The sequence below is a fragment of the Trichosurus vulpecula genome, chromosome 1, assembly GCF_011100635.1.
Source record: "Trichosurus vulpecula isolate mTriVul1 chromosome 1, mTriVul1.pri, whole genome shotgun sequence".
NCBI lineage: Eukaryota > Metazoa > Chordata > Mammalia > Diprotodontia > Phalangeridae > Trichosurus > Trichosurus vulpecula.
The window spans coordinates 84,357,680-84,385,649 of NC_050573.1; the positions used below are offsets into that span (position 1 = coordinate 84,357,680).

Genomic DNA, 27,970 nt, shown 5'->3' on the forward strand with positions numbered 1-27,970 from the left:
CTCATGGATGTTGTGACTATCAAAAGAGATTAAACTATTTGTAAATTGCTCTGCAAATCTCAAAGTGCTCTATAAATGAGAGCTGTTATTCTTACAAATGGTGAAGGATCTCCTACGTGTGTGTACTTTAAATCCCTGCCTATTCCTCCCACAGACACCAAGCCTATTTGTGGGAAGGTGTGCCATGGGTTTATGGGGGAGGGGATGTTTCGTAACTACTGCTTTTGTTATGTTGTTTTAATTCCTTTGCTTTGAGCTAATTGAGTCTACTGGCTGACTCTTGAGGTGCGGCTGGAAGAGAAGGAGGATGGCCTATAACTGAGGGAGCGCAGACTCACAGGGTAACCCCTAGACCTGAGGGGGACAGCTACTGTCTGGTAAGATCACCCAGAGGGGATATTACATTAGAATGAAATCTGACTTGTCCCTGGTATCTATAGCTAAGGCTTTTGTAAAAAGGAGAGCACAGGAGTGATATTTCCCAAGGTTTACTTTACTGTCAATAGTCCTGTGGGGTTGGTAGTTCAAGTATTATCATCCCTTTCATTATTATTATCACTACTACCAAGCAATAGTAATTAATACCACCACCACCAACAGTAATGAGAAGCTGCGAGGTGTAGAAACTGGACAGCCAGCCTCAACAGGACGACCTGGGTCCAGGTCAAGGTTAATAATACCGGCTGCGTGACCCTGGGGAAATCACTTACCCTCTCAGCATCCCATGCAGAGTCCTAAGACTCTAAGTTGGTGACCTGGTTTGCACTGGAAGAGGGAGTTCCCCTTCCAAAAGGTCCTTCAATAGGAGCAATCACTGGCTCTGAGGTCTATAAAGAACTTCATAAAATGATTATATTTGAGCCTCAAAGCATCCCTGGGAGGTAGGTGCTATTATTATGTCCAAGATCCAGGGTCCTATCAGCTGTGATAATGACCTTTGCCTTGTGACCAAGAGGACTCTTAGGGGATGAAGCTGATGATATCACAGGAGCACAGCTGGAAACCTCTCAGAAGACAGAAGTCCTATAAGGCTAAGGCAGACTGTCTCCCTGAGCGGCTCCTTAGAAACTTACTTGGTGATTTGTGGTTCACTAATACAGTCTTTAGTGGAATGATTTCAAACCAATGAAGAAAATTCTGAGTTTTGGGACTTTACAAGCTGTTCTGAAAACCATGGTTCATGTGATGTGTTATAGGTTTGGGAAGAATAAAATGGGAAAAGTTTGTTTTCCACGGTTCTCGCTTCCCCTTCTTCAACTTCCACATTTACTAGGTTTTAGAGGAGGCTTTTTTGTTTTTAATTTGTATTTTTCACATATGGTTAGAATTGTATTCCTGAAAATATTTTTATATGTATGTAAACATTCTTATTTTATTATTTGTATGTCAACTGTACATTTTAAGTGTTCAGTCATGTCTGCCTCTGTTACCCCATTCTGGGTTTTCTTGGCAAAGATAATGGAGCAGTTTGCCATGTTCTTCTCCAGGTCATTTTACAAATGGGGAAATTGAAGCAAATGGGGTTAAGAGACTTGCTCAAGGTCACCCAGCTGGTAAGGGTTGAGGCCAATTTGGCCTAACTCTAGACTAGGCACTTTATCCACTGTACCACCTAGCTGCCCTGTACATTTTAATAATCAAATGAAAATATCAAGAATGAAAATAATTATTAGTATGTCTTTTAAAAGCCTTACTTGGTGAATAGGTTCCAGGGAGTTTCTGTGGGCACAAGTTGTTCTATTCAGATAGTATTCAGTTCTTTTCCCCCCACATAATTACAAGCCTTGACATATTTCATTAATTGGATCCTGATTCAGTTCACTGCCCAGCAATCACCAGCTACTAAAGCCCCTGCTCCCTGGTCCCTGCACCTCAGCCATCCTTCTCAGCTACAACCCCTAGACCATCCTCCCTCCTCTGACTCCTTCACTTCTCAGGGGGTCCCTCAAGTTGCAGGATCATAGGATCTAGTGGAAGGATCCTAGGCATTCATCTGGTCCAGTCCCCCCGTGTTACAGATGAGGAAAGTGAGGCCCAGAGAGCTGTGCTGACCTCCCCCAGGTGGCACAAGTGGTTAAAAAGTACAGTCTGATATGAAACCAGGGACTCTAACTCAAATCCAGTGTTGGGTCCACCCTACTCTTCCCTTCTGTCCTCCCCTTCCCCAGCCCCCTAGCCCTCAATCCTGTGATTCTCTGTTGCCCTGACTTCCAGACTGTCTCACCGTGTCTTCTAAGTCCAGTAGGTCCTGCTCACTCTGGAGGAGCCCCAGGAGAGCCTGACGCAGAAGCTGCTGTAACTTGCGGCTCAGCACGGTTAGTTCGCGTTGTTCATTCTCCACCTCAGCCTGCAGATTCTTAAAGTCTATAACTGTGGTGACACTTGTTATTTTGCAGAAATCTAGAAAAAAACAAGACAGCTAAGGCTGGGACCAAATCCCAGATCTCAGACCCCTCATCCCTGGGCCCTGCCTGGGAAGGCTTAGGCCCAGCAGACTGCTGGAGTGGGGTGCTACTTTGTACCCTCTTCGACCCAGGTGCACGTCCATATTCGCTGCCCTCAAGAATTTTACCCAGTTTATGGGGACCCAGGGAGGGGTCTGGGACCTCACTCCCTCACAATAAGGAAGGGTAACTAGTCACATGTCCTATTCCCAAACTCAACCACAGATAATTTAAGTGATGTTCTGTTCCTTCCTTCCTATAGAAAAAGGAGTCAGGGTTGAAGAATCACCCAGCACTTCCCAGAGAAAGTACATTTTGTTTAGCATTTTTATCAATAGTTTCTTTGGTATTTCAGTACACCTGGAGCCACATTTCACTGATTAATCATAACATCTGCATTTATACAGCACTTGGGAAGTGCTTAACAAATATTATCTCATTTGACACATAGGACACATAGGGTGAGGGAAACACAGCACTTCACAGAGCCTGGGGCCCCACCGAGGCAAGTTCCCTTTGAACCTGAGACCAGTTACCCATGCCAGGGTCACCCTCAGCCTGCTGATGCTCTGCCCCAACCCCTTACAGAAGCACAGTTCCTAGAAAGGGGCCAGGACCGCCCCCCTCAACTGCTACTGCTGTGAGAGATCCCTAATAGTATGGCCTTGGCCCAGTCATTCCCTCTTGGACCCTCCTGGCCTATGGACCCAGGCCTGTCCATGGATCCTGCCTCTGAATAGTTCAGGCTGCTTTTATCTCTGTGTTTCAGTTGGGAGAGGTGGAGGAGGTGGGAATATAGAACAAAAAAAGTCACAAACCTGACTGGATGATCTTTGCAGATCCTGTTTCTGAAAAGAAAAAATACCTGTTTTACTCTTTAGAAGCCATCTATCCCCAGGATTCATTAGGAATCATAGCAAAGAACAAAATCGCCCAACTTCAAATCAAAGAATAAATCCATCCTACATGAGTCCCTGACTCACCTTGTCTTCCCGTCTCTCCAGTTCTTACCATCCAGTCTAGCAGGTGATTGACTCAGCCACTGTCAGACCTAACCATAGCAGCTGACTTCTAGCTAGCTAGGGCTTCAAAGTTTGAAAAGCACTTGTCATAGATTATGTCACTTGATCCTCAAAGGGCCCTGAGAGGTCTGGGCTACAGGTGCTATGCTCCCCATTTTCTAGATGAGGAGATGGTCTCTCAGCAATGTGGCCACAACACCCAGCTTGAGTGTATGCGGGAGGTAGGATTTGAACCAAGGTCTCTGCTGACCATGAGTCAAGAATGGAGCTTCTTCATCTGTAAAAGGAGGATGTTGACTAACACCTGCCCATCTCACCCCTTAACAGCCAGGAGGATTCAAGTGTGTTATGAAATTTTCTATTAAACAAATCTAAAATAATATAAAATGTAAATTATGGCTGACATCTTGCTTAGGAAGATGGAGAAGAGGTACCAGAGAACAACCTCACAAACAAGCAGGACTCAGTATCCCTGTAAGACCTTCATCTTTCCATCACCATCAGTGGGGCAGAGGGAATGGAATGCTGGACAGGAGACAGGGAGCCCAGCTGGGAGGCAGGGTCATTAACAACACCTGGACTTCTGATTGCACAGGGGAGTTGGGAGGTTCCAATTAGATAACGTATACACAGTATTTTGCAAACCTTAACATAATGTGTGTGTGTGTGTGTGTGTGTGTGTGTGTGTGTGTGTATCTTTTTGTTGAGTCATGTTTTCAGTTGTGTCTGACTCTTCATGACCCCACTTAGGGGTTTCTTTTTTTTAAATTTATTTATTTTTAGTTTTCAGCATTCACTTCCATAAGATTTTGAGATCCAAATTTTCTCCCCGTCTCTCTCCGCCCCACCCCCCAGCCCAAGACCATGCAATCTGATTATTCCTTCCCTCAATATGCCCTTCCTTCTCTCATCCCCCACCCTCCTCCTCTTATCCCCTTCCCCTTCTATTTTCCTGTAGGGCAAGATAGCTTTCTATACCCCATTGCCTGTATATCTTATTTCCCAGTTGCATGTAAAAACAATTTTTAACATTAGTTTTTAAAACTTTGAGTTCCAAATTCTCTCCCTTCCTCCCTCCCCAGGCACCCTCATTGAGAAGGCAAGCAGGGGCAGCTAGGTGGGGCAGTGAATACAGCATGGGCCCTGGAGTCAGGAGGACCTGAGTTCAAATCTGGCCTCAGACACTTGACATACTTACTAGCTGTGTGACCTTGAGCAAGTCACTTAACCCCAATTGCCCTGCCTTCCCCCCTCAAAAAAAAAAGAGAAGGCAAGTAGTTCAATATAGATTATACATGTGTAGTCATGTAAAACCCTTCCATAACAGTCATGTTGTGAAAGACTAAGTATATTTCCCTCCATCCTATCCTGCCCCTCATTTATTCTATTCTCTTTTGACCCCATCCTTCCTCAAAAGTAGTTGCTTCTGATTACCCCTCCCCCCATCTACCCTCCCTTCTATCAGTACCCCCCCCTCTTTTCCCCTTCCCCTCACTTTCCTGTAAGGTAAGATAGATTTCCATACCCAATTGATTGTGTGTATTATTCCTTCCTTCACCCAAATCCGATGAGAGTAAGCTTTACTCAATCCCTCTCACCTTCCCCCTCTTCCCCTCTACTGTAAAAGCTTTTTCCTGCATCTTTTGAGTGAGATAATTTACCCCATTCTGCCTCTCCCTTTCTTCTTCTCCCAGTGTATTCCTATCTCACCCCTTAATTTTATTTTTTAGGTATCATCTTGGGGTTTTCTTGACAGAGAAACTGGTGAGGTTTGCCATTTCCTTCTTGGGCTCATTACATAGATGAAGAAACTGAGGCAAGCAGGGACTTGCCCAAGGTCGCACAGCTAGTAAGTTTCTGAGGCTAGATTTGAACTCAGGTCTTCCTGACTCCAGAACCAGCATTCTATCTACTGCACCACCACCTAGCAGCCCATATATATCTACCCACATGTATATATGCATATGAATACATATATTTATAAACACACATCTACACACAGATAGTGGGTGTCTCAAAAGCTATTAAGCTTTAAATTGCACTAATACTTTTGAAGACAGCTGCTTAACCCTATTTGCCTCAGTTACCTCTTCTGTAAAAATGAGCTGGAGAAGGAAATAGCAAACTCTGGTAACTTTGCCAAGAAAACCCCAAATAGGGTCATTGAGAGTTGGCCATGACTGAAACAAATGAACAACAAAAAGACTTTTGGGACACCCTGAATATATTTCAGTTCCAGTGGTTTCATTGATAATGAGAATGGCCAATGAAGAAACTCCCTCTACCAGTGCAGATCTACAATCCTTAGCAACTCACAGGCACAAAGATTTGCCTGGGACACTGTGAAATTAAGTGTTTTGTCCAGGGCCACATGCCCAGTACATGTCAGAGGCTAGACTTCTGGATTTGAAGGCCAGCTCTCTAGCCACTATATTTCCTGCTAGTTCTTATTATCTCCTATGTTCTATCTTCTCCATCCTACATAGAGGGAAAGGATACTTAGTTCTCTCCCTGTCTAACCTAACCAGAACCCTGGCCTGAATCAAAACCAGAGAGGGTAGTTTCTCAATTGTAGGAAACTAAGGGTCTTCTTAAGGAGCTGCATGGACACCAGTCCTGTGGATGGGCTGTCAAGAACTCACTGGGCCCTGGGGCTAGAAAGACAACCAAGCTTGTCACTCACTTTTGGGTAGGAAGGTTTTCTGGTTCTTGTTTGGAATGAGAAGAACTTCTAGAGAAAGCAAAAAAAGCAATTAAAATGATAAAATTTATAGTGTAGTTGCACCTATGGGGGAAAAGGGTCAGGGTTCCGTTATTGGGGGTGGGGCTATATTTCAGTGTAGCCTTTTTGGAAAGCCAGCTGGCTCTATTCCATAAAAGCTGCAAAACCAGTCATACCCTTAGACCTGGGGATTTCACTGCCAGGATCATTAGTGTTGGAAGAGATATTTAGGAATCAATTAGATCAACCCCCTCATTTTACTGATAAGGAAACTGAGGCCAAAGGCTTTATCTAAAGGATGATATTGCCTTAGTGCTTTAAGGACCCATGATTTCATTGGGTGGGCTCCCTCTACCATCATGGACACAACCTAGGTGGCCAATGTGCTGGTGACAAGGAGCCTCCCAATTTAATCAGGCTGGTTCTTAAGTGACAGACATACCTGGGACCCATACTTAAAACTTCTCTAGGTCAGAATGATCTGTCAGAGCCTCCACTGAGAACCCAGAGACACCACAACACACTGATGACACATCAAAGGAAGATTTAGATGGAGGAAGGTTGTAATTAAAATGGGAAAAAAGGCCAGTCTGTACGAAAATAGAGCTGTTTCATAAAAAAAAAAAAATGAAAACAATGTACATGTCCAAGAACTGAATTAAAGAAAAATGTCACACTTCAAAGGGACTTCAAAGGATATCTAGTCCAAATTGTACTTGAGCAGGAATCTATGGTGTCTCTGATTAGTGGTCAGTTAGCCTTGCTTGAATACCTTGAGTGATGGGGAGCTCACTACTTAATGAGTCAGTGGGAGAGAGATAGGAAGATTCCCCTTCCCTTATAAGATAAGTTATTATCTACTCCCACCTAATTTCTACCCATTGCCTCAAGGGAGACAGTATAGTGATGGAATAGATTGCAGCAGGTCAAGGTCATGGAATATTTCTGAGCAATTTAAAAATGTCAGATATGAAGAACACAAACAAATATGGAAAGAGGGGAAGGAAGCAAAGGGCGGGGTGGAGGGAATAAGAATTTATTAAGCTCCTGCTTTGTTCCTGGCACTGTGCTAAGCATTTTACAAATATTATCTCCTTGAATCCTCACAAGAATCCTATGAAGTAGGTGCTATTATCCCCACTTTAAAGCTGAGGAAACTGAGGTTCAGAGAGGTTAAGTGAACTGCCTAAGTGGAAGTGCTTACTTATAAGGTCACAACTTGTGCCTGATGCTAGATTTAAACTCCAAGTGCAGAGCAAAATCTGAGACACAAAATTTGAGAACTGGAAGAGATCTCAATGACTGTCTGGCCTCATCCAGACTTGGAAGGCTTAGAACACAGTTAACACATTAGAATGCTCTGTTAATTACTTCCCATTTATCTTTATGTAGCTTGCTTTTAAATATCTGTTTGCGTGTTTCATCCCCAATTGAAGTGTAAGCTCCTTGACAGCAGGAACTGTCTTTTGCCTTTTTTTGTATCCTCAGCCCTTAGCACAATACCTGGCTCATAGTAGGTGCTTCATAAATGTCTACTGATTGTTGAATGTGAGTCCATGAAAACTGACATCATTAAAAGCCTATGAATATAAGAACAGGAAAGAGACTGGGGGAGTGGCTGCAGGAAATATATTACTGTGAAGATTTTGTACATGTTTCTGTCTTTTATAAAAATGAAAATAATTTGGATTTCACAGTTGTATGTAGAATTTTCTTCCCCTTGTGTTGTCTCCTGAATTTATCCTCAGGGATGCCTCATTGGGAAATGGGGATCTGTGATGCCTGTAGAACAGAGGTTTGGTCATACTGGTTTGACTCTTGATCGATAGATCTATCAATAAACATTTATCAAGGGCCTACTATGTATCAGACCCTGTGCTAAGCCCTAGAGTAAGCTAGAAAGGCTTCAGATAGAGGCCTAGGTCTGTTGTCTAAGGGTCAGCCTAGCTCAGGGCAGAAACAGTCACCCATGGCTGGCCACAGGAGGATGAATTTTTGGCCAGGAAAAGTCTTGGTGACCATGTGCTAAGATGTGGTGACCAGCCTCAGTTGGTCATAAAACCAGTTGATGGGAGACCCTTGAGCTATAAGTATTGTAGTTTCTACTTTTCTGTAGTTTATGGTAATCCAGAAAAAGAAGAATGACTAGAAGGGGAAGAAGGAAAAGGAAAAAGGATACCTATTCTCTGGTGCCCTCAAAGGCTCTCCTGCCCCCTCTCCTGGGTAGTTGGGAAACTCCGTGAGGAGAAGATGAGCCTCCTTTTCCCATCCCTCTGCTCCAGCCTGGAAGTGAGCCCTCACACCTAAGAGTGTATATGTGGGGCATAGAGGGATGGGGTGGTCTTTGCAGATGTCATCTGCTTAGCCAGCTAGGCAGCTGAGTTCCCCAAACACCAGGACATGTACTACAGTAGTGTCCCCTCCCTTTCCCAACCTCCCTCTGCCCTTGATTGGAGGAGGGTGGTTTAAGAGGAATCTTCCCCCGCCTCTCCGTTCTCCCCACCCTGATCCCTCTCATCCAACTTACTCCAATCATCCCGGATAATCAACTTGGCAACTTGGAAAGCAAGTATACTGCCCTCAGGGACGGTCACTGTCTTCACTGTATTGAAGTGACCGTGACCCTCACCCTGAGGAGAGAAGGAAAGAGGAAAGGAATCACAGATCTAGAACTGGAAGGGTCCTCAGAGGTCAGCTCATCCAACCCCCTCATTCTCAGGAAATCCCATCTCAGAGAGATAAGGGACTTGCCCAATGTCACACAGCTGGAATGTGGACTCAGGTTCTTTAACTCCAAATCCAGTGCTCAGAGACGGCTGGGCTTACATCAGGAATCTCATGATTAGCGAGTGGAGCAAAGGGAGGAGCAGAAGTCAGGACGGAGACTAGGTAGGAGTCAGCCCCCAGTTCTCTGCAGTGGGGTGAGAGGGAATGAGAAGAAATAGTAGGGAGGCACAGAGGCTTTGAGCTACAGCATGGGTTGGACCTTGTCATATGCAGATGTGACTGAGGACAACAATCAGGTATTTGCAGTTGTCCCCTAAGCCATTTCCCCAGAGCTTTTCAACCCCAGGCTGGCTCTCCTCTAGAGTGTATATGTGTGTGTGTGTGTGTGTGTGTGTGTGTGTGAGAGAGAGAGAGAGAGAGAGAGAGAGAGAGAGAGAGAGAGAGAGAGTGTGTGTGTGTTCTGGCTTCTCATCAAACAATGCTGGGAAGTCTCATCAAATTTAAAGGAGTTTCTTGGAGCCCTGAGGAAGGGAATGCAGCAGCTTCCTGACTTGCCCAATGGAAGTACTCTTGGATTATCTGCTGTTTGATGATTATCCACACCCCTGAGAGTGGCTGAGAAATGACTGACAAATCATAAATTACACACAGTAGGACTTGCTATTTTTAACGGATATGCACCAAAGGACAAAGGACACAGACTTTCAGAGTCTTCAGGCCCCATCCACATCTCCAGCTGCCTGCTGGGAATCTCTGGGGATCTGGGGCTAAGGTTAGGTCAAGGGATGCTGAGGCCTTTAGATCTTCCCCCTCCCTGCCCCCACCTATCTAAAGCATGAGTTTTAACCTGGACACATGAGGCTAATGGAATGGCGATCTTTCCAAAGCCTTCCCTATTTTTGGACCTCTTCAGAACGGCATCTTTCTGGATCTTCACAGCTTCTGTCACAACATACAGGTTCTTTTCCCGTTCCCGAAGCTCCTGAATGATGGAGAGCTCTGGGTTCTTCCATTTCCTGTAGAAGCAGAGGAGGGAATACAACAGGTAAGGGATTTGGGATTCCCTCTCCCATCCCTCTCAGTTATGACCTTGCTCAAGGCCATCTCTGGGGTACAGCATATTTGGAGTTCACCATGTTACTGCCTTGGGGGATTTCATATGGTATGAAGTGGTGCTTTGGACTCAGAGGATGATTTGTGCACATGTTTGGAAGGCCTAAAGCTGTGACAGGAGCCAAAATGACTCCTGTCTCCTATAAAGGCAAACGTATTTTAGGAGAGATATCATTAAGGCAGAGCCATTCAAAGAAGGGTCACCAATTGAAAAAAACAATTGAGTGGGAAAGAAACAGCTGAAGTAACTGGGGTTGTTTAGCCTGGAGAAGAGAGACTTTATAGAGGACATCATGATCCCTGTCTTAAAATATATGAAGGATTATCATGGGGCAGAAGGAACAAACTTATTCCCTTCTAGCCCCAGGGGGAAGAAATAGGACCAGCTCAAGAAAATCCCCAGGGAATCTATTTCAACTCAGAGGACAGAACTTCCTAAGAATTAGAGCTTTTCACCACAGAAATGGGCCGCCAGGTGAAGCAGCTTGCTCCCTCTTGCTGGAGGCCTCTATGTGCAGGCTAGGGATGCTATCGAGAGGACTCCCAAATCAGGCACCGCACCTGCCTAGATCCCCTGCTTCAGACCCCACAACCTCCACAAAGCTGGCTCTAACCTGTGCCCAGTATCAACTCACACTGTTCTGTTTTGGGTCCTCTGTATTGTATCTGAACTAACTCCACCCCCATGTCTCTCTGAACCCTCTCCTGCCTCCTGCCTTTGCTCCTGCTGCTCCAGGGGCTTGGGGTATCTTCCTCCCCTCTCCCATCTGGGTCTGTTGAAGTCTCTGCTCTTCTTTTCAGAGCTAAGGGATGTTCAATCTGGTCTCAGACACTTACTAGCTGCGTGACCCTGGGCAAGTCATTGAACCTGTTTGCCTCATTTTCCTCATCTGCAAAGTGAACTGAAAAAGGAAATGGCAAACCACTCTAGTATCTCTGCCAAGAAAACTCCCAATGGGGTCATGAGGAGTTGGACATGACTGAACAATAAGTTATTGTTTCTATTGTTTTCCTGTTTCTACTTGCTTCGCTTTACACCACTTTGTGTCTTTCTGTGCTTTATTAAACTCATGTTGGCCTTTTTTTTCCCCTTACAGAGTGGTAATATTCATGTACCATGGTTTGTGTAGGTATTTCCCTTATCAATAAGTATCTCCTTTGTTTCCAGTTCTTTGCTACCACAGTAAGTGTTGTTATATATATTTTGGCACGTACAGAGGTTTTCTTTATAAAAAGTACCTCTGTGGGAGTATATTCCTACCAGGCGAATCTCTGGGTCAAAGACATAGACATTTGAGTCATTTTCTTTGCATAATTCCAAATGGCTAAAATAAATAAATAAATAGATAGATAGATAGATAGATAAATCCAAACTGCTTTGTAATCAGGTTGTACTTAATTCACAGATCCACAATGCACTAGTATGCCTGTCTTCCCACAACCTTTCCAACATGGATTATTCCTGTCCTTTGTCATTTTTGCTACCTTGCTGGATGTGAGGTAAAGCCTCAGTGTGGTTTTGATTTGAATTTTTCTCCTTAGTAGAGATTTGGAGCATTTTTTCACATGCTTGTTAATAATTTGCAACTTTTTTGAGAACAAGTTGTTCAAATTTTTGACTACTTCTCTGTTGAGGAGAATGGTCTTTTATTCTTTGGTCTGTTGATATTTCTTGAGTGTAAGACCTTTAGCAGATATATTTAATACAAAATTTTTTCCCCAGTCCACTGCTTTCCTTCTTTTCTTGAATATGTTAATTTTGTTTGTGTAAAAACTTTGAAGACTCATGTATTCATCTTTGCTGCCTTCTGCTAGTTCTGGACATTCCAGAATTTACCCACTCAATGGTCCCAAATCCCCCCACCAGAGAAGGTTTCAGACTCCTTGACCAAGATGAGGGGGTCCCTAGTCAAAATGGCACCATCTGATAAAGGGAAGAATATTTTCCAAGTCCAATAGCAGTATGAAAAAATGCTTCAAATCTGAAATAACTGGAGAAATGCAAATTAAAGTAATTCTGAGGTCCCACTTCATACCCCTAAGATTGGCAAATTTTACAAAAAGGGGGAAATGAAAAATATTGGAGGAACTGCAGGAAAATGGGCACATTAATCCCCAGTTGGAGGAACTGTCGGTTCGTATGGCCCTTCTGGATGCAGTTTGGAACTATGCCCCAAAAATCATTTATCTGTGCATACTCTTTGACCCAGCATCATCACTTTTTGGTCTATAATGCCCCAAAGATATTTTAAAAAGATGAAAAGAAACTATTTAGACAAAATCATTTAGAGCAGCTTTTTTTTTACACTGGCAAAGAACTGGAAACTAAGGGGAAGTAGGTGCCCATCACTTCAAGAACGGCTGAACAAATGATGGTATATGAATGTTAAGGAACACTATTGTGCCACAAGAAATGATGAAAGAGACAGTTTGAATCAAAGCTAGGAAGACTTGTATGAACTGATACCAAGCAAGAACAAGGAGAACAACTTATGCAATAACAGAAATACTGCAAAAACAAGCCAATTTTGAGAGACCCAAGGACCATGGTCAACACAATGAGTAATTTCAGAGGCCTAATGATGAAGCATACTGTATATTTCCTGATGGAAGGACAATGGGTTCAAGGTACATAATAAGATGTGGCTTTTGGACATAATGAATTTGGGAATTTGTTCTTCTTGACTGCATAAGTGATATAATGGCTTTGCTTTTCTTCTTCAGTCATGGTAGGGGGATGGGATGGGAGAAAGAGAAAATAAATTTTTCATTAAAAAAAATCTGTTTTAAAAATAAACAAAAAAGCATATATTCCTAGCAAAATATCTAAGGTAATGAAGTTGAGGCCGGAGGATCGCTTTTCAGGGAGGTGTGCAAGGGATTCTCTTCACATGGAGGTTGGACTAATTGTCCTCTCAGGCTTCTTCTGAGTCTGAAATTCTAGGGTTCTATTGAATGAGGTTGGGTGGGATAGGGCTTGCATGGTTCTATAATACACTGAAAGAATAACACGGAAAACAGAAGTTACAAGCAATTCAGAGTTTCTTAAAATATTTGTAATCCAATGTGGAGATGATAGGTTATAAGCAGGAGGTAGCCATGTTAGCCATAAGACTTTCTTTTTACCTTTTCTTTCACCTGTCAAACAGGGCGTTGTTTAAGTCAGCAAAGCAGTATTGTCAGATCTGGGATGATGGGAGAATATGACTACCTAGGCTTGAGATGGGAGAGTCAGATAGGGAGCTACAAGTTGATTTAGGGGCTGTGATTTCCTAATGCAAAAAGTAGAGATGTCAACTAAGGGAAATGCCTTCTTGCATTTGTCTTCTTGGTAATATGTGTTCATTAGTGAAAGATCTCAAAGTGAATAGAAGTGATTGCAAAAGAATAACATTCAAGGTGTTTTAGTAAAGGGAAAATACAAATCAGAAGAAAACAACCTTTAGAACAGCACATAAGGAGAGGCTGTCCTTAAGTATTAGTTTAACTGTTCTCTATATGGTAGATTTTTGTGCAGCAAATGAATTAATATACTAACTAAATTAGGAAATAAACAATGATTTTGTCTCCATATTAATAAAACCAGAAGATATAAGCGATGTCACTAAACTCAATGGCAGTTGACAAGTTCTCCTTGGAAAAGCAAATAAAAAAACTAGAGTCAGTTTTGAAGATGACAAGAAACGTAATTTCATGGCCACCTGGTCATTTTGCCTTGCAGTGCTCATGAGAGACATCAACAAACAGATCTCCATGAAGATACCTGCAGATTATGCACCAGCCTCTGGGTGGAAGATGAAGAAGAGGAGAAATTCTGTGAAGAACTTGATGTGTTTTCTGCTTTTGGAAGGGACTTCTAGCAGATATACAGATAAAGGAAGTTTCCTATGAATACTATCTCATGCAAGACTTGCACATCTATTTTCAGAAGCCCTCATCTATTTAACTTGTCCATCCAGGTAATCTGTAGCACTCTCCCAGGGCAAGATTGCTTCCATTTTCCCCTCTATTCAACTTCAGCTTTATTGATGCTTTTCCCCTTTGGTCACTGGATTTTCTCAAGTGAATATGCGACTCCTTTGCCCCTTTTATCTGTTTGATTTCTTTTGACTAAGGTGAGATGGTAACAATGGCTGACATTTATATTGTTAGTACTTATAACTTATGTATATATAGTACCTTAAGGCTTCCTTGAAAATATGAGAAGGAAATAGGCAGGCTTTCATAGGAGAGGTTTTAACAATAATCTTCATACTCATATAATTGATTGAGAGACAAGATTCTTCTGCAATTTTTGATAATAAAAAAAGTTTTGACTCAATTGGGCAAAAATGTACATGATGGGATTCTGAAAGATTCCTTGTCCACTAAAAGCATGTAAATAACTTTGTTAAAGATATGCTGAGTTCTAAAAACTGCTGGGATAACTGCAAGGCAGTGTGGAAGACATCAGGCTTAGAACAGCACATTACAACATAGCCTGGAGAAGAAGACAATAAGGGGTAACTCAATTAAGGCCTGTAGGTTTATTAGGAATAAGCATATGAAATGATTTCCTCCTCCATTATCTTTCTGTAATCCTTTATCAAGACATGAGAACTCTGATACATCCAGCCAAGATGGAAAGGCTTTATAGACCCAGTGAGAGAATATACGCTGAATGTAATAAGAGATGCAAACAGTACGAGTAAATGGAAAAGAAAGTATAATAGTATGGGGGGGTGGGAGGAGAGGAGTAGGAGATAGTGAATATGGCTGGGAGGACAAGGGAACACTGTAAAACCTAACTGAGTAAGTCTGTGGCCACAGAGTAAAGACAGCCTGGGATGCATCATCCCCTTCATCATCATCACCTTTATTGAGCGCTGCATACAGGGAACCTCAGATGTGGCTCTTGGATATTTCTGTCCCAGAGAAATGGTCACATAGAATGAGGCCTTTGGTGGGCCTCCTGCCTCCCCAGTCAGCCCCATTCCTACTCACTAACCACCTCTCCCAGGACCCACAGCTTCTCTCAGGTGGCTGTCATTGGCAGTCCCTACAAAGCTTTCACATTAGCCAGAAATAATCAGGGCCACCATTTCTCTAACACTTAAGGATTTTAAAAGGCTTTCCTCACAACAACCCCCATTCTATGAGTGGAGAAAGTGAGGCTCAGCTAGTGATACCTGACCTTGGGCATGTCTCTTCAGTCCCATGAGCCTCAGTTTCCTCATCTGTCAAATGAAGATTGGAATAGATGTCCCTTTCAGGGCAGCTAGGTGGCACAGTGGGCAGTGTGCTGGGTCTGGAGCCAGGAAGACCTGAGTTCAAATCTGGCCTCAGACACCTACTAGCTCTGTGACCCTGGGCTACTCACTTAACTGTGTTTGCCTTTATTTCTTCATTTATAAAGTGAGCTGGAGAAGGAAATGATGATCAACAGTAGTATCACTGCCAAAAAAAAAAACCCAAATAAGAGCTGGATGTGACTGAAACAACTGAACAACAACAAAGGTCCCTTTCAGCTTTAAATCTTTTGCTATGTGAGATGCTGTATTGAATTATTTACTCCTAACTCGGAAGTGATGGGGCTCCTACCCTAGGCTATACTGAGGAGGAAGGAAGCATAGACAGCCTACTAGCTAAGTGGTTTACCCAGGAAAGTAGGTGGATCACCAGGAAGCCACTGGCAATCATCAGGAAGCTTCCTGATTGGCTGAGAATGGGTTTGGAATTGCAAAATAGATGAATGAGCTCAGGCCAGAATACCTGGTGGGCCAATCACAAGTCAGTATAATAAGGATGTTTCAGTGGGGAAACTGCCTTTCTGCCATCCCAGGCTCACTCTCAGTCCAGGAGGACATGTCCTGACTGCTGCCTAGATTTCGAAACCATTCCCCTTCCTATAGCATCCTATAGAATTATGTAATGAGATCGTTCTCTCTCCCTCTTTCATACAAAGGAGAGAGGAGATCAAAAGTGTGATCAAAAGCTTTCCACCTACATTCAAAACAGAAGAAGTCTATCTAGCACCTATGGCAGTGGGCAATGTGCTAGCTTCAGAGGCAGCTTCTCTGAGCCTCAGTTTACTCATTTGTCAATGAAGTCCTGATGAATATCAGGCTACTGGACCCAGATGGCTCTGGAGGAAAAAGTGAGGCTGGTGACCTTGCACAGCTCTCCCTCACTCAAATCAAAGTCAACTGCAAGTCATGTCATTGTTTCTCTGATATCATGGTCCTCTTCGAGAACGAAGGACAAACACAACAATTACACCTCAATTCCCTTCCTACTCTAAGTCTTTGGTCCTATAATCAACCCCAAAGATAACAAAGAGAATACTTTTCTTCACAGCATGCCACTGAGGAAGAACCTTTTAAACCAGGGGTGGGGAGCCTTCAGGCTTAAAGCCACATATGGCCTTCTAGGTCCTTAGGTGTGGCCTTTCAACCGAACCCCACAGTTTAAAAATTTACCTGCCTAAAGGTAGCAATTCTTTTTAAATGAATCTATACTCAGCAGCCAGGAAAGGGCAGCAACTTCTAGGTTTTCAGCTCCTTTGCTAGATTTATTTTTTTAATATATTTTTTATTTTTTTCCAACTCTTTTTTTATTCAGTATTTTGTTTTTCCCCAGTTAGAAGTTTAATTCATTTTTAAAACTCTGAGTTCCAAATTCTCTTCCCTCCTACCTCCCCCTCCCCCACTCCATTGAGAAGGCAAGTAATTCAATATGGGTTATATATATGTAGTCACGCAAAACACTTCCATAATTGTCATGTTGTGAAAGACTAATTGTATCTTCCTCCATCATATTCCCTTTCCTGTTTATTCTATTCTCTCTCTCCTTTCACCCTATCCCTCCTCAAAAGTGTTTGAATTCTGACTATCCCCTCCCCCAATCTGCCCTCCCTTCTGTCACTGCCTCCCCCTTCTATTATCCCCTTCCCCACTACTTTCCTGTAGGGTAAGATAGATTTCCATATCCAATTGAGTATGTACGTTATTCCTTCTTTAAGCCAATTCTGATGAGAGTAAGGTTCACTCACTCTGCCTCATCTCCCCCCTCTTCCCTTCCACTGTAAAAGCTTTGTCTTCTCCTTTTATATGAGATAATTTACCCCATTCTACCTGTCCCTTTCTCTTAGTACATTCCTCTCTCACCACTTAATTTTATTTTTTAGATGTCATTCCTTCATATCAACTCACACCTGTACCCTCTGTTTATATATATTACTTCTAACCACTCTAATAATGAGAAAGGTCTGATGAGTTACAAATATCTTCTTTCCATGTAGGAATGTAAACAGTTTTAACTTATGATTTCTCTTTCCTGTTTACCTTTTCTTGTGTCTCTTGACACGTCTTGTATTTGAAAGTGAAATTTTCTATTTAGCTCTGGTCTTTTCTCAAGAATGCTTGAAATTCCTCTATCTCACTGAGTATCTACTTTTCCCCCTCATGGATTATAGTCAGTTTTTCTGGGTGGGTGATTCTTAGTTGGTTTGCCCTCCAGAATATCATATTCCAAGCCCTCTGATCTTCTAATGTAGAAGCTGCCAAATCCTGTGTTATCCTGATTGTTGCTCCATGATACTTGAATTGTTTCTTTCTGGCTGCTTGCAACATTTTCTCCTTGACCTGGGAACTCTGAAATTTGGCTATAATGTTCCTGCCAGTTTTCTTTTTGAGATCTCTTTCAGGAGATGATCAATGAATTCTTTCAATTTCTATTTTCCCCTCTGGTTCTAGAACATCAGGGAAGTTTTCCTTGATAATTTCTTGAAAGACAATGTCTAGGCTCTTTTTTTTTTATCATGGCTTTCAGATAGTCCAATAATTTTTAAATTATCTTGCCTGGATCTATTTTCCAGGTCAGTTATTTTTCCAATGAGAATTTCACATTGTCTTCTATTTTTTCGTTCTTTTGGTTTTGTTTTATGATTTCTTAATTTCTTATAAAGCCATTAGCTTCCATTTGCTCCATTCTAATTTTTAAGGAACATTTTTCTTCAGTGAACTTTTGCACTTCCTTTTCCATTTGGCCAATTCTGCCTTTTAAGACATTCTTCACCTCATTAGCTTTTTGGACCTTTTTTGCCATTTGGGTTAGTCTATTTTTTAAGGTGTTATTTTCTTCAGCACTTTTTTGGGTCTCCTTTAGCAAGCCGTTGACTTGTTTTTCATGATTTTCTTGCATCACTCTGATTTCTCATCCCAATTTTTCCTCTACTTCTCTTCCTTGATTTTCAAAATCCATTTTGAGGTCTTCCAGGGCCTGCAATCAATTCATATTTTTTGGAGCTCTGATTTTATTGTCTTCTTCTGAGTATATGTTTTGATCTTCCTTGTAACCAAAATAAGTTTCTATAGTCAGATTTTTCCCCATTGTTTGCCCATTTTGTAGCCTATTACTTGGCTTTTTAACTCTTTGTTAAGGTAGGACTCTGTTTCCAGGGTGAAGGACGCATTGTCCCAAGCTTCAGGAGTTTTGTGTAGCTGTTTTCAGGATACTTCTAGGGACCTGTAAGTTTTCAGTTCTTCCAAGGTGGTATGATTAAAGGAGAGGTGTTTACTCATCTCCTGGCCTGTGCTCTGGTCTGTGAGCAACCATAAGTGCTCTTTTCTGCCCTGGAACTATGAGGAGGGTCCCCCTTCCACTGCTGCTGCTAGTGTTCCTCTTTGCCCTATGACTTCCACTCAAGACTGTGACCTGGATGTGAGTGTGAGCAAAGCAAAAGAGTCCTGCCTCAGTGATAGCAAAGAGAATCCTGTAATCTCCTTCTGTCCAGCTGTTCAACCCCCTTACTGTTTGTGGGCTGAGACCTCTAAAAGCAGCTGCTGCCATGGAGTCAATCAGTCTCAAGGCCTGCTCCAGGTTTGCTGGAGCTGTGGCTATACTGGCATAGCCTGCACTGGACTGTATTCCTCTCTCACTCAAATATGACAGACCTTTCCTGCCATCCTTTTAAGTTGTGTTTGGAGTCTGTTAGCTGAGAAGTCTGGAAAGCGTCACTGCTACCAGTGATTCAGCTACCCCCAAGCCTACTAGACTGTGCTCCTCTCTCACCCTGGTGCAACAGACCTTTCCGGTCAAACTTCCAGGCTGTCTTGGGCTGGAAAATTCTTTTTCACTCTGTCTTTTTGTGAGTTCTGCTGCTCTAGAATTCGTATAGAGTCATTTTTAAAAGTATTTGGAAGGGTTTTTGGGGAGACCTCAGATGAGTCCCTGCCTTTATTCAGGCCATCTTGGCTCTGCTCCTCTGGTTTGCTAGATTTAAATAAAGAAATTGAGGCTCAAAGATAAGCTACTTACCCATAGTCTAAATCCAGGAAAGTGCCCTTTCCCTGGATTGTATCTCCTGTGCTTACAGGACATCTCTACCCAGAGGTCCAGCTAATGCCTCAAGCTCAACTAGCCACAAACTGAGCTCATTCAACTGTAAACCAGATCCTTTTTCTGACTTTAGTGTTTCTGCCTGTAACAACTCTGTTCCCACAGTCTCCTCTGTTGACAACCTGGGAGTTATTGCCGGCTCTCCACTCTCTCTCCTGTCTCACGTCTAATCAGTGAGTAGCCCCTATTGCTTCCATCACCTTTTACATCTGTCCCCTCCTCTCAACAGCCGCTGCTTCCATCCTATTACAGGCCCCAATTACCACCTGCAGGAACTAACTCAATTGCCTCCAAATGGGCCTTCCTGCCTCCTGCATCCTTTCCTTCCTTTACTTTGTTCTTCATATTGCTGCCAGACTTAATCTGCTCAAAAGTCTTCAATGATTCCCTACTGCCTATTAAATACAGTGCAAACTCCTCCATCTGACATTCAACCTGAGGTCCATCCTCCTTTCCTATCTTACTTCACAGGACTCCACTTCACAACCTTTCCATTCCATTCCAACAGGACTGTTTGAAACTGACCCCCAAAAGGCAAATGAAAACAACCCTGAGGTTTTACCTTCCCTCCAGAAAATTGGCAAAGATTACCAAAAATAGACATGAGCAATGTTAGAGTGGCCACTGGAGATGGCGCTGTGAACTGGTTCAGTCTTTCTGGAAAACAATTTGGAAGGATGCTAAAATGTTCACATCTTTGACCTGGAGGTACTGCTGCTAGGCATGTGTGCTCCAAGGAGGTTAAAGACAGAAGGTCATATTCATACTAGCACTTTTTTATGGTAGTCAAGAACTGAGAACAAAGTGGATGCCTAAATAAATTGTGGCACCTGAATGTATGAGTGTGAGAAATAAAGAACTGGAAGAATTCAGAGAAACATGGGAAGGCTTCTATGAACTGATATGAAAAGAAGTAAACACAAGAAGGAAAAAAATATAGACAGTGGCTACAATGGTGTAACTGGGAAGAGCAAAAACAAAACTTAATATGATGATGGAGCTTATCCTTGAGGAATAAAATGTGAGAAAATGAACCTTCCACCCTTTATTGCAGAGGTGGGGGACTATGGATATGGAACATTATATAAACAATCAAACTCAGCTGCCATATTGGCCAGGTTTGCTGAACCGTTTTCTCCCTTCATTTTGTACTCTTTATCACAAGGAATGGATTTTTACCTGGGAAGAGACATTTAGGTGTGGAGGTGGTATAAAAATAAAAGACATCAATGCATCTTTAAAAAAAAACACTTGCCTCTTGAACATACCTTTTTTGTTTTCTTTGTTACCTCTATTCCTGGAATGTCTTCCCTCAGTCTCTTAACTTCTTAAATTCCTACCCATCAATGATAGCTAAATTTAAATGCTCCTTCCTCCAGTAAACCTTTACAGATCTCTTCCTGTTGGGAATAACCTCCTTCACTTTCTACCCTCCTAGTATACTTATGTAATATTGTGGATTGTTGTTTAAATGGTTCGTTCTCATCCCCTGCTACACTGTGAGCCCCGGAAGGTTAAGGATGGGGTCTTCTCCAGGCCTCAGACAATACAGGACATTTGTGGATGTTGATGTGAAGTAAACTCGACCCCTACACAAGGAAATCTGTGACTCTCTATTTCTCTCTGGTTGCCCCTGATATACTTTCCTTTGCTCCCACTTCTTCCTCCACCTTCCCTCACCCCCCAAAGAGAAGTCAGGAGAGCTCTCAGTTCTTGTCTTGTCCATTCCTCTCACCTTTCCTTCTGTAAGCATTCCCAGGTGGTAGGGGACACAGCGAGAATCTTGACCTCGAGGACGGCTTTGTTTGACTCTGAGATTTGTCCTGAAATCTTCCCTTGCACAGAGGCGGTCACCTCCACACTGCCAGACATCTTCCCATCCACCTCATCATTAAAGTGGAATGGTCCATACTGGGTCACTTCTGGAGGGAGAGAGACCAATTCTTAGCTAAAGTGAGCATTAAACCTGGTTGTGCAGCAGGGGCCACCATGGGACAAGGTAATGGCGTCTGTGACTCCAACCTTGTGTATACTTCCTGAGTCACAATAACTTGCAGTTCTATAGCATTTTATGATGTACAAAATGTTTTCTGCAGAACCAGCTTATGAAATGGGGAGTAGAAATATTATCATTCCCATTTTACAGATGAGAAAACAGAGGCTCCAAGAAGGTAAGTGATTTATCCCCAGGCACACATCTACTAAGTGGAAGAACCAGGGCTCAAAGCCAAGTCTTTGGCTTGTTCCATGGCTCTGTATTGCCTCTCCAATTCATCACCGAAGGGGTAAGATTTAAGATTATACAAACCGAGGCCTTGATTCAATTGCAAAGTTAGCCCCTCTTAACTTGACTCAATTGCAAATCTGGCACAAGTCTTATCTCCTAAAGTAGAAAGCCCTGGGAACACTAGAGGGAGGTTCCTCCCTGGGTCCTGGCCAAGACCGTGAGACAGACCAGTGTCCTGGAACTGGCCACTCCAAGGATGGGCTGCGCTTGGAGACCTTAAAGGGATTGGTCTCCTTTCAGGGCCTTGCGTAAGATGCAGCATTTGCCAAAAACACCTGGCCTGATGCCTTCTTTGTTCCCAGCACTATTTATGCCATAAGATTCAGACCCCAAATTGAAATCTCACCCATGGCAGAGACGTCTGGCCTGGGATTTCCATGAGCGGGACCCTGACGGCTGTACCCCCGGGGACTCCCCAGCTTGTGTGGTCGGGTGTTGGAGATCCCCCAGCATGGGTAATGACTGTAAATATGTTGATTTTAGTACTTGCCTGTGGGATGGTGACAAGGCTGTTGGAGCCCTGTCTCTTGAGCCATTCCTCTAATCTAGTAATTGCCTTGCTATCATTATTCTTAAGCCTCCCTCTCTGCTACTTTCAATTTCCGTCTTTCTTGCCTGTATTTTTACAATAAAAGAAAGAAATCCTTTCGGGCTTCTTGGAGTGTGGAGTGTTTCGTCCGTGCGAATTCGAACCTTAACTGTACAATCACACCTTCTATTTAGGGTGGCTGGGCAGAACACTCCAGATGTCACTGATACAGGATGGCACATGCCCATGCAGTCAGTCCTACCCACGTAGTTAGTCCTAGGAAAGCTGTGCATTCTGACCAAGCCCACTGAGCCCATTTCCCCTTCCTAATCCATCTCAGCAGCCTTCCCCAGTCTCTTCTCTCACCCACTAGCCCTGGCCACCCTCTTACCTCCCCAGGGGATCGTACCTGGTTCTGGGGAGCTCGGATCCAGAATGTCCTTGAGAGTCAAATTGAGCCAAACGTACTGTGATCTCCAAAATAAGGAGCTCCTGGTCTTCTTCCGGACCAGGTAGTAGGGACTGAAGTGGGTGGAGCTCTTGAGGCTGTCCACAGGAATCAGCTCCCCAGTTTTGCTCAGCTCTCGAACCACACTCTTGGCAGCCCACTCAAATGCAGAGGCCATGATTCTTAGGACAGGCAAGGGACAAGAGGGGACAGAAGCTAGTTAGTTTCTCTGATTCCTTGCTTCTGAATGAATGGAGTAATCAGTTTAATACTTTGAACGTAAGCCTGGAACAACAGCAAAACCTTCAGGACATCTGTTCTTTAGGAAACTTAGAAGTCTAGCGAAAAATACTTTAGAAAAATGTCAGAGAGAAAATGGATTCATCTATCTCTAAAAAGTTCCAACAGAAGCACCACAACTTGAACTCAAAGCAAACTATGGTTTTGCAGTACCTGTACCCTTTGAATTTCCTCCTGTAAATGCACACTGGACACCAGAAATACTATCTGCATTTGATCTCACCAAAAGGCCAAAGGATGATAATGCCAAACCCAAACCAGAGGAAGAATTGAAACCAGTCAAAGAACCAGATATCAAACCACAGAAGGATAGTGGCTGCCATATTTCCTAGAAGACCATAGAAATAGGGAACTTCTCTCTTACGTGGATTGTGTGAACTCTGGGATTAGATTCTTTTTTGTGATTCCTCTGGAACCTGAAGAACAATATGCTTCTTTTCATGGGCCTTCACTATGTCAACACTCACTTTTAAATAGGGTGAGGTTTTTTTTAGGGCTTTATTTCTTTATTTCTACTTTAATCAGTTGACGAGAACAGCTTTATAGACCTTACTTTGACTTGAAGATGTGGGAAGAGTTTTTTTGGGAGAACTCTAGAGTAGTAATAGATCTCAGGTTAATATATTAAATTATATAAAAGAATCATGGTTCTCCTTGTCACAAGATTTATTTTCATTTCTCATTTGTCATTGAAATCAGAGAAGAGGTACAGATAAGAATTGACAAGGAAAAAACAGTTCTTACTTCCTTATGGTTATATTGCATCGTGGCACAAACCTGTGACACTCCAAAGCCATTTATAATTTCTCATGTGAAACAACTTTCTTACAATGGAAGAATCTGAAAATCATTAGCAGCTAGGCTCCTTAATAAATATTTCCTTAAAATCAATATTTTTAAAGCCAGAATTGCAGTGAATATGTTGCTGCATTAAGATAACATTTAATTTTATTTCTAGTTGACTAAACATAGGCTTTACTTCTTTCTTGAGCTGAATATTTTGACAGACAGCCAGTCAGTCAGTCAAAAAACATGTATTATGCACCTCCTATGAGCCAGGCACTGTGCTAAGTGCTATGCATACAAAAAAAAAAAAGACAGCCCCTTTCCTTGAAGAGTTCACAGTATGATGGGAGAGATAACATGCAAACAACTATGTACTATATATATGCATATATATATATACACATATATGCATGATAAATTGGAAATAATCAAGAAAGGGAAGGTGCTAGGAGGAAGAAGGATTTAGGGAAAATCTTTCTGGAAAAAGTGGAATTTTCTCTGGGACTTGAAACCTGAGAAGCCAAGATGAGGAGATGAGGAGGGAGAACATTCCAGGCATGGAGGACAGCCAGAGAAAATGTCCTGAGCCATCAGACAGTACTGGGCAGGGAGTAAAGTATAAGAAAATGAGAAAGATATAAGGGGGTGAGGTTCCGAAGGGCTTTAAATGCCAAGCAGAGCATTCCGTATTTGATTCTAGAAGGGTTAGGCAGCCACTGGAGTTTACTAAGTAGAAGGGCAATGTGGTCAGATCCACACTATAGAAATGTTAGCTAATATCAACATTCTCATTATTATTAATTATGACTTCTTCAGTGAATCTGGAAGACGCCCTTCCTGTAGGTGTTGCTTCTACTTTACCTTGCACTCCTCAACCCCTTGCAATCTGCCATTTGCCCAGATCCTAAACTGAAACTTTCCTCTTTAAGGTTACCAGCAGTCATTTAATTTGCTGACTCTGATGACTTTCTCAGTTCTCATCCTTCTTGACCACTCTGCACTCACGCCTCCCCACCCCGCCCCCACCCCCATCCCCAGTGCGTTCTCTGCTCCTTCAGATTTCATGGCACTGCGAGTGGCTAACATTTATGTAGCTCTTACTATGTGTCAGGCACTGAGCCCAGTGCTTTAGAATTACTATCTCATGCGTTCCTCAGAACTCTGGGAGGCAGGTGCTCTTATTATCCCCATTTGACAGCTGAGAAAATTGAAGAAGGCAGAGGTGAAGTGACTTGACCAAGGTCACACAGTCAATACGTATCTGAGGTCTAATTTGAACTCAGGACTTCATAATTTCAGGTCCAAAGTTCTATCCACTCTGCCATGTCACTGCCTATAGAGGAGAAAGGCAAAAGTTCTTAACTTTTTTGGTGTCATGGATACCTTTGGCAGTCTGGTGAAGCTTTTGGACCCCTTATCAGAATAATGTATGTAAATGCATAAAATACCTAAGATTACAAAGGAAACCAAATTGAAAATGAAGATGTCATTTTTCACCTATCCAATTTCACCCCTGAACTCCCAAGTTAAGAACCTTTGGCTTGCCTCCAAAAAAAGAAAAAGAACCTTTGGCTTAAAAGGGTACTTCAGGGTCAAGGGCAGTTTTTAAAGGAGAGACAAGACCTAAGTATGTTTGTAGAGAGCTGGGAAGGAGCAAATTAATAAGGAGAAAATGATGATGAGTAAAGGTAAGGAAGGGGCAAACTCTGGGGGGAGAAAGGAAGGGAACTGAATGGCCTTGGCAAGGAAAAGAAACATGTGATGACACAGATTGGGACAAATCCCTGAGAAACTGAGATCCCTGCACTATAAAGCCTGAGGCTCTGAAGAGAAACTAAAATTCCTTGATCATTGCTCTCTTGGGGGAATAGATGAGTGACATGTTTGGTTGGTGCCCTAACCCGAGTCTTACAGAAATACATTTTAGTTTAGAGAGATTTAATTTTGGACTCTCTTTTAGAGGCCCTAATTCTTAAATACCACGGGATCTCTAGGCCAACAGGCTAGGTTCTGGCAGCATGGACTCCTTGGATGTTACTACCAGGCAGGCACAACCAGCTGAATTCTGGATGCCCCAAGGAGCAAGTTTTGAGGAACAGGCCAAGGCTAAACCCACTATCTTTTTCCTCTTTGTGAGAACGGGAGTCCAGCCCCACAGCTAGAATAGGTGATAGGGGTGGAGAAAAAACAGGGCATGGTGGAGTCTCGGTCAATATTTCTCTAAGGGCCTGGGTTAGAGCTGGGGAAACTAAAAATGCTGCCCGTCTTCTCTCAGAATAGACTGTGGTAGGGAATCCCACCAGCAGACCACTCCAGCCTTTTTAGATCACTTAGCACACCCAAAAAGAGGAACCAGAAGCAATGGGGAAGGGAGATGCCGGCCCCCGGACTCTGGCTCACTTTTTAATGCTCCAGGCGCCTAGCTGGTTCTTCCCCAGGCTTTTTTCTAAGGTGCCTTCCCTCCAGAACCCCTCTCCTCCCAGCCTTGCTCTGCCGCAGCTTACCTTGGTAGCCTTGTCCCATCTGGGGATAGCTGTGTGCATATGGGGTGGAGCAGGCTCCTCTCCCTTCCTGGAGGCTGAACTTTGTTTCAGAGAGAGATTTTGTGAGCTACTTTCCACTCAGCCAAAACTGAAACTACTTGGATCACGTTTCTTTTTCTTGCCCCATTTCCAGGAAAGGAGGAAATCAGACGTTGCTGTTTTCTGCCTTCCATTCAGGCTTGCCCAGCCTGATTGTGGATAGAGCCCTGGGAACAAGGGAGGGTCAAAGGGTAGAGTCAACTGGCCGGCAGTCAAAACCACTTCCTCTGCTCCGCCCCCTCCCTTTCTTATTTCTCCTGTCTCGTTCCTTTTTTTTTTCTTTTTTGGGTTTTTTTTTGTTTTTTGGGGGGGGCAGGGCAATTGGGGTTAAGTGACTTGCCCAAGGTCACACAGCCAGTACATGTGTCAAGTATCTGAGGCCAGATTTGAACTCAGGTCCTCCTGACTCCAGGGCTGGTGCTCTACTCACTGCCCCACCTAGCTGCCCCAGTAATTTTTTTTTGAGGGGGGAAGGCAGGGCAATTGGGGTTAAGTGACTTGCCCAAGGTCACACAGCTAGTGCGTCAAGTATCTGTGGCTGGATTTGAACTCAGGTCCTCCAGACCCTAGAGCTGGTGCTTTACTCACTGTGCCACCCAGCTGCCCCTCCTCTCTCATTCCTACTCACTGAGTTCTACATTTGACTAAGCAGGGAGATAGTAAGGAGACAGAATCCTTCACTCATTATTTCTTGAACACCTGCTGCACAGAAAGATTTGTTTGTGTTGCGTACCTTTGCTCCAGGAAGTCAAGGTGAGGAAATCCTTGCAAACGGTATGGATAGGAGCACTTGTGACTTCAGCAATGGAATCAAAGTTGAATTTCCTTCTGCTGTAATTTAGTCTGTTTCCTCTAGATCAAGGGTGGGGAACCTGTGGCCTTCTAAATCCTTAAGTGCAGCCTTTTGACTGAATCCAAATTTTACAGAACAAATCCAGCCGTACTTAAGGACCTAGAAGGCTACATGTGGCCTTAAGGCTGCAGGTTGCCCACCCTTGCTGTAGACCCTAGCCAAATCAAACTACCTTCTGTTCTCCAAATACAGCTTTCTGGTTTCCCCTGTTAAACCTGAAAGTTGGTTGAAGGAAACAACAGGCTAGGTGACAGAAAAATTCATATTGCTTATTTATTTATTCATTCCCTTTAAACTTAGCAGATACAGGTATGCATGGGGGCCAGACTAAGTGTGACTCCCCGAACAAAGAAATGAGTAAGCTTAAATACATTTTTTTGGTCCCAACACAGCAGCCTACATTATGTCACCTTTATGACCCCCATGTATGTTAATTATGATACAAGACAAGGATTTTCCTTAATGGAATAGATTGTAAATACAACAAATCAGATAATTGACAAAGTGTCAATTGAAATTACAACCCAGGATCTCTGTGTTTAATTTGCCATTAACATTCCATAACATTGTACATGCCTATAAAATATTAAGATAAGGTAAAGTCACATAATTCAAGATAGTGTCTGGGGTCAAGGTTTTCATCCTAAGTGGCCATGGACAGAGGAAAGGAATGCTCTGAGTTTGTTGACATAAGATAGAGACATCTCTGAGCTTACTCAGAACAAAGAGACTGTTAGTATCAGACTTTTCTTCCGGTTAATTAGTTCAGGCCTTGACTC

The 27,970-nt window shown here is 43.0% G+C and overlaps 1 protein-coding gene across 1 annotated transcript in view; it reads right to left on the reverse strand.

The window, feature by feature from the left end:
* LOC118857848 (gasdermin-D-like) overlaps nucleotides 1-26,513 on the reverse strand; it is a 38,639-nt gene extending 12,126 nt beyond the window's left edge. The window contains exons 1-8 of the mRNA XM_036768345.1: nucleotides 26,261-26,513; nucleotides 22,632-22,852; nucleotides 21,142-21,328; nucleotides 9,763-9,931; nucleotides 8,716-8,818; nucleotides 6,150-6,197; nucleotides 3,263-3,292; nucleotides 2,225-2,400 (exon numbers count right to left, since the gene is read on the reverse strand). Of these exons, the coding sequence (XP_036624240.1) occupies nucleotides 2,225-2,400; nucleotides 3,263-3,292; nucleotides 6,150-6,197; nucleotides 8,716-8,818; nucleotides 9,763-9,931; nucleotides 21,142-21,328; nucleotides 22,632-22,848 (930 nt within the window). The 5' untranslated portion in view covers nucleotides 22,849-22,852; nucleotides 26,261-26,513. The remainder of the gene's footprint in view (nucleotides 1-2,224; nucleotides 2,401-3,262; nucleotides 3,293-6,149; nucleotides 6,198-8,715; nucleotides 8,819-9,762; nucleotides 9,932-21,141; nucleotides 21,329-22,631; nucleotides 22,853-26,260) is intronic.
* Between the last annotated feature and the right edge of the window lie 1,457 nt (nucleotides 26,514-27,970).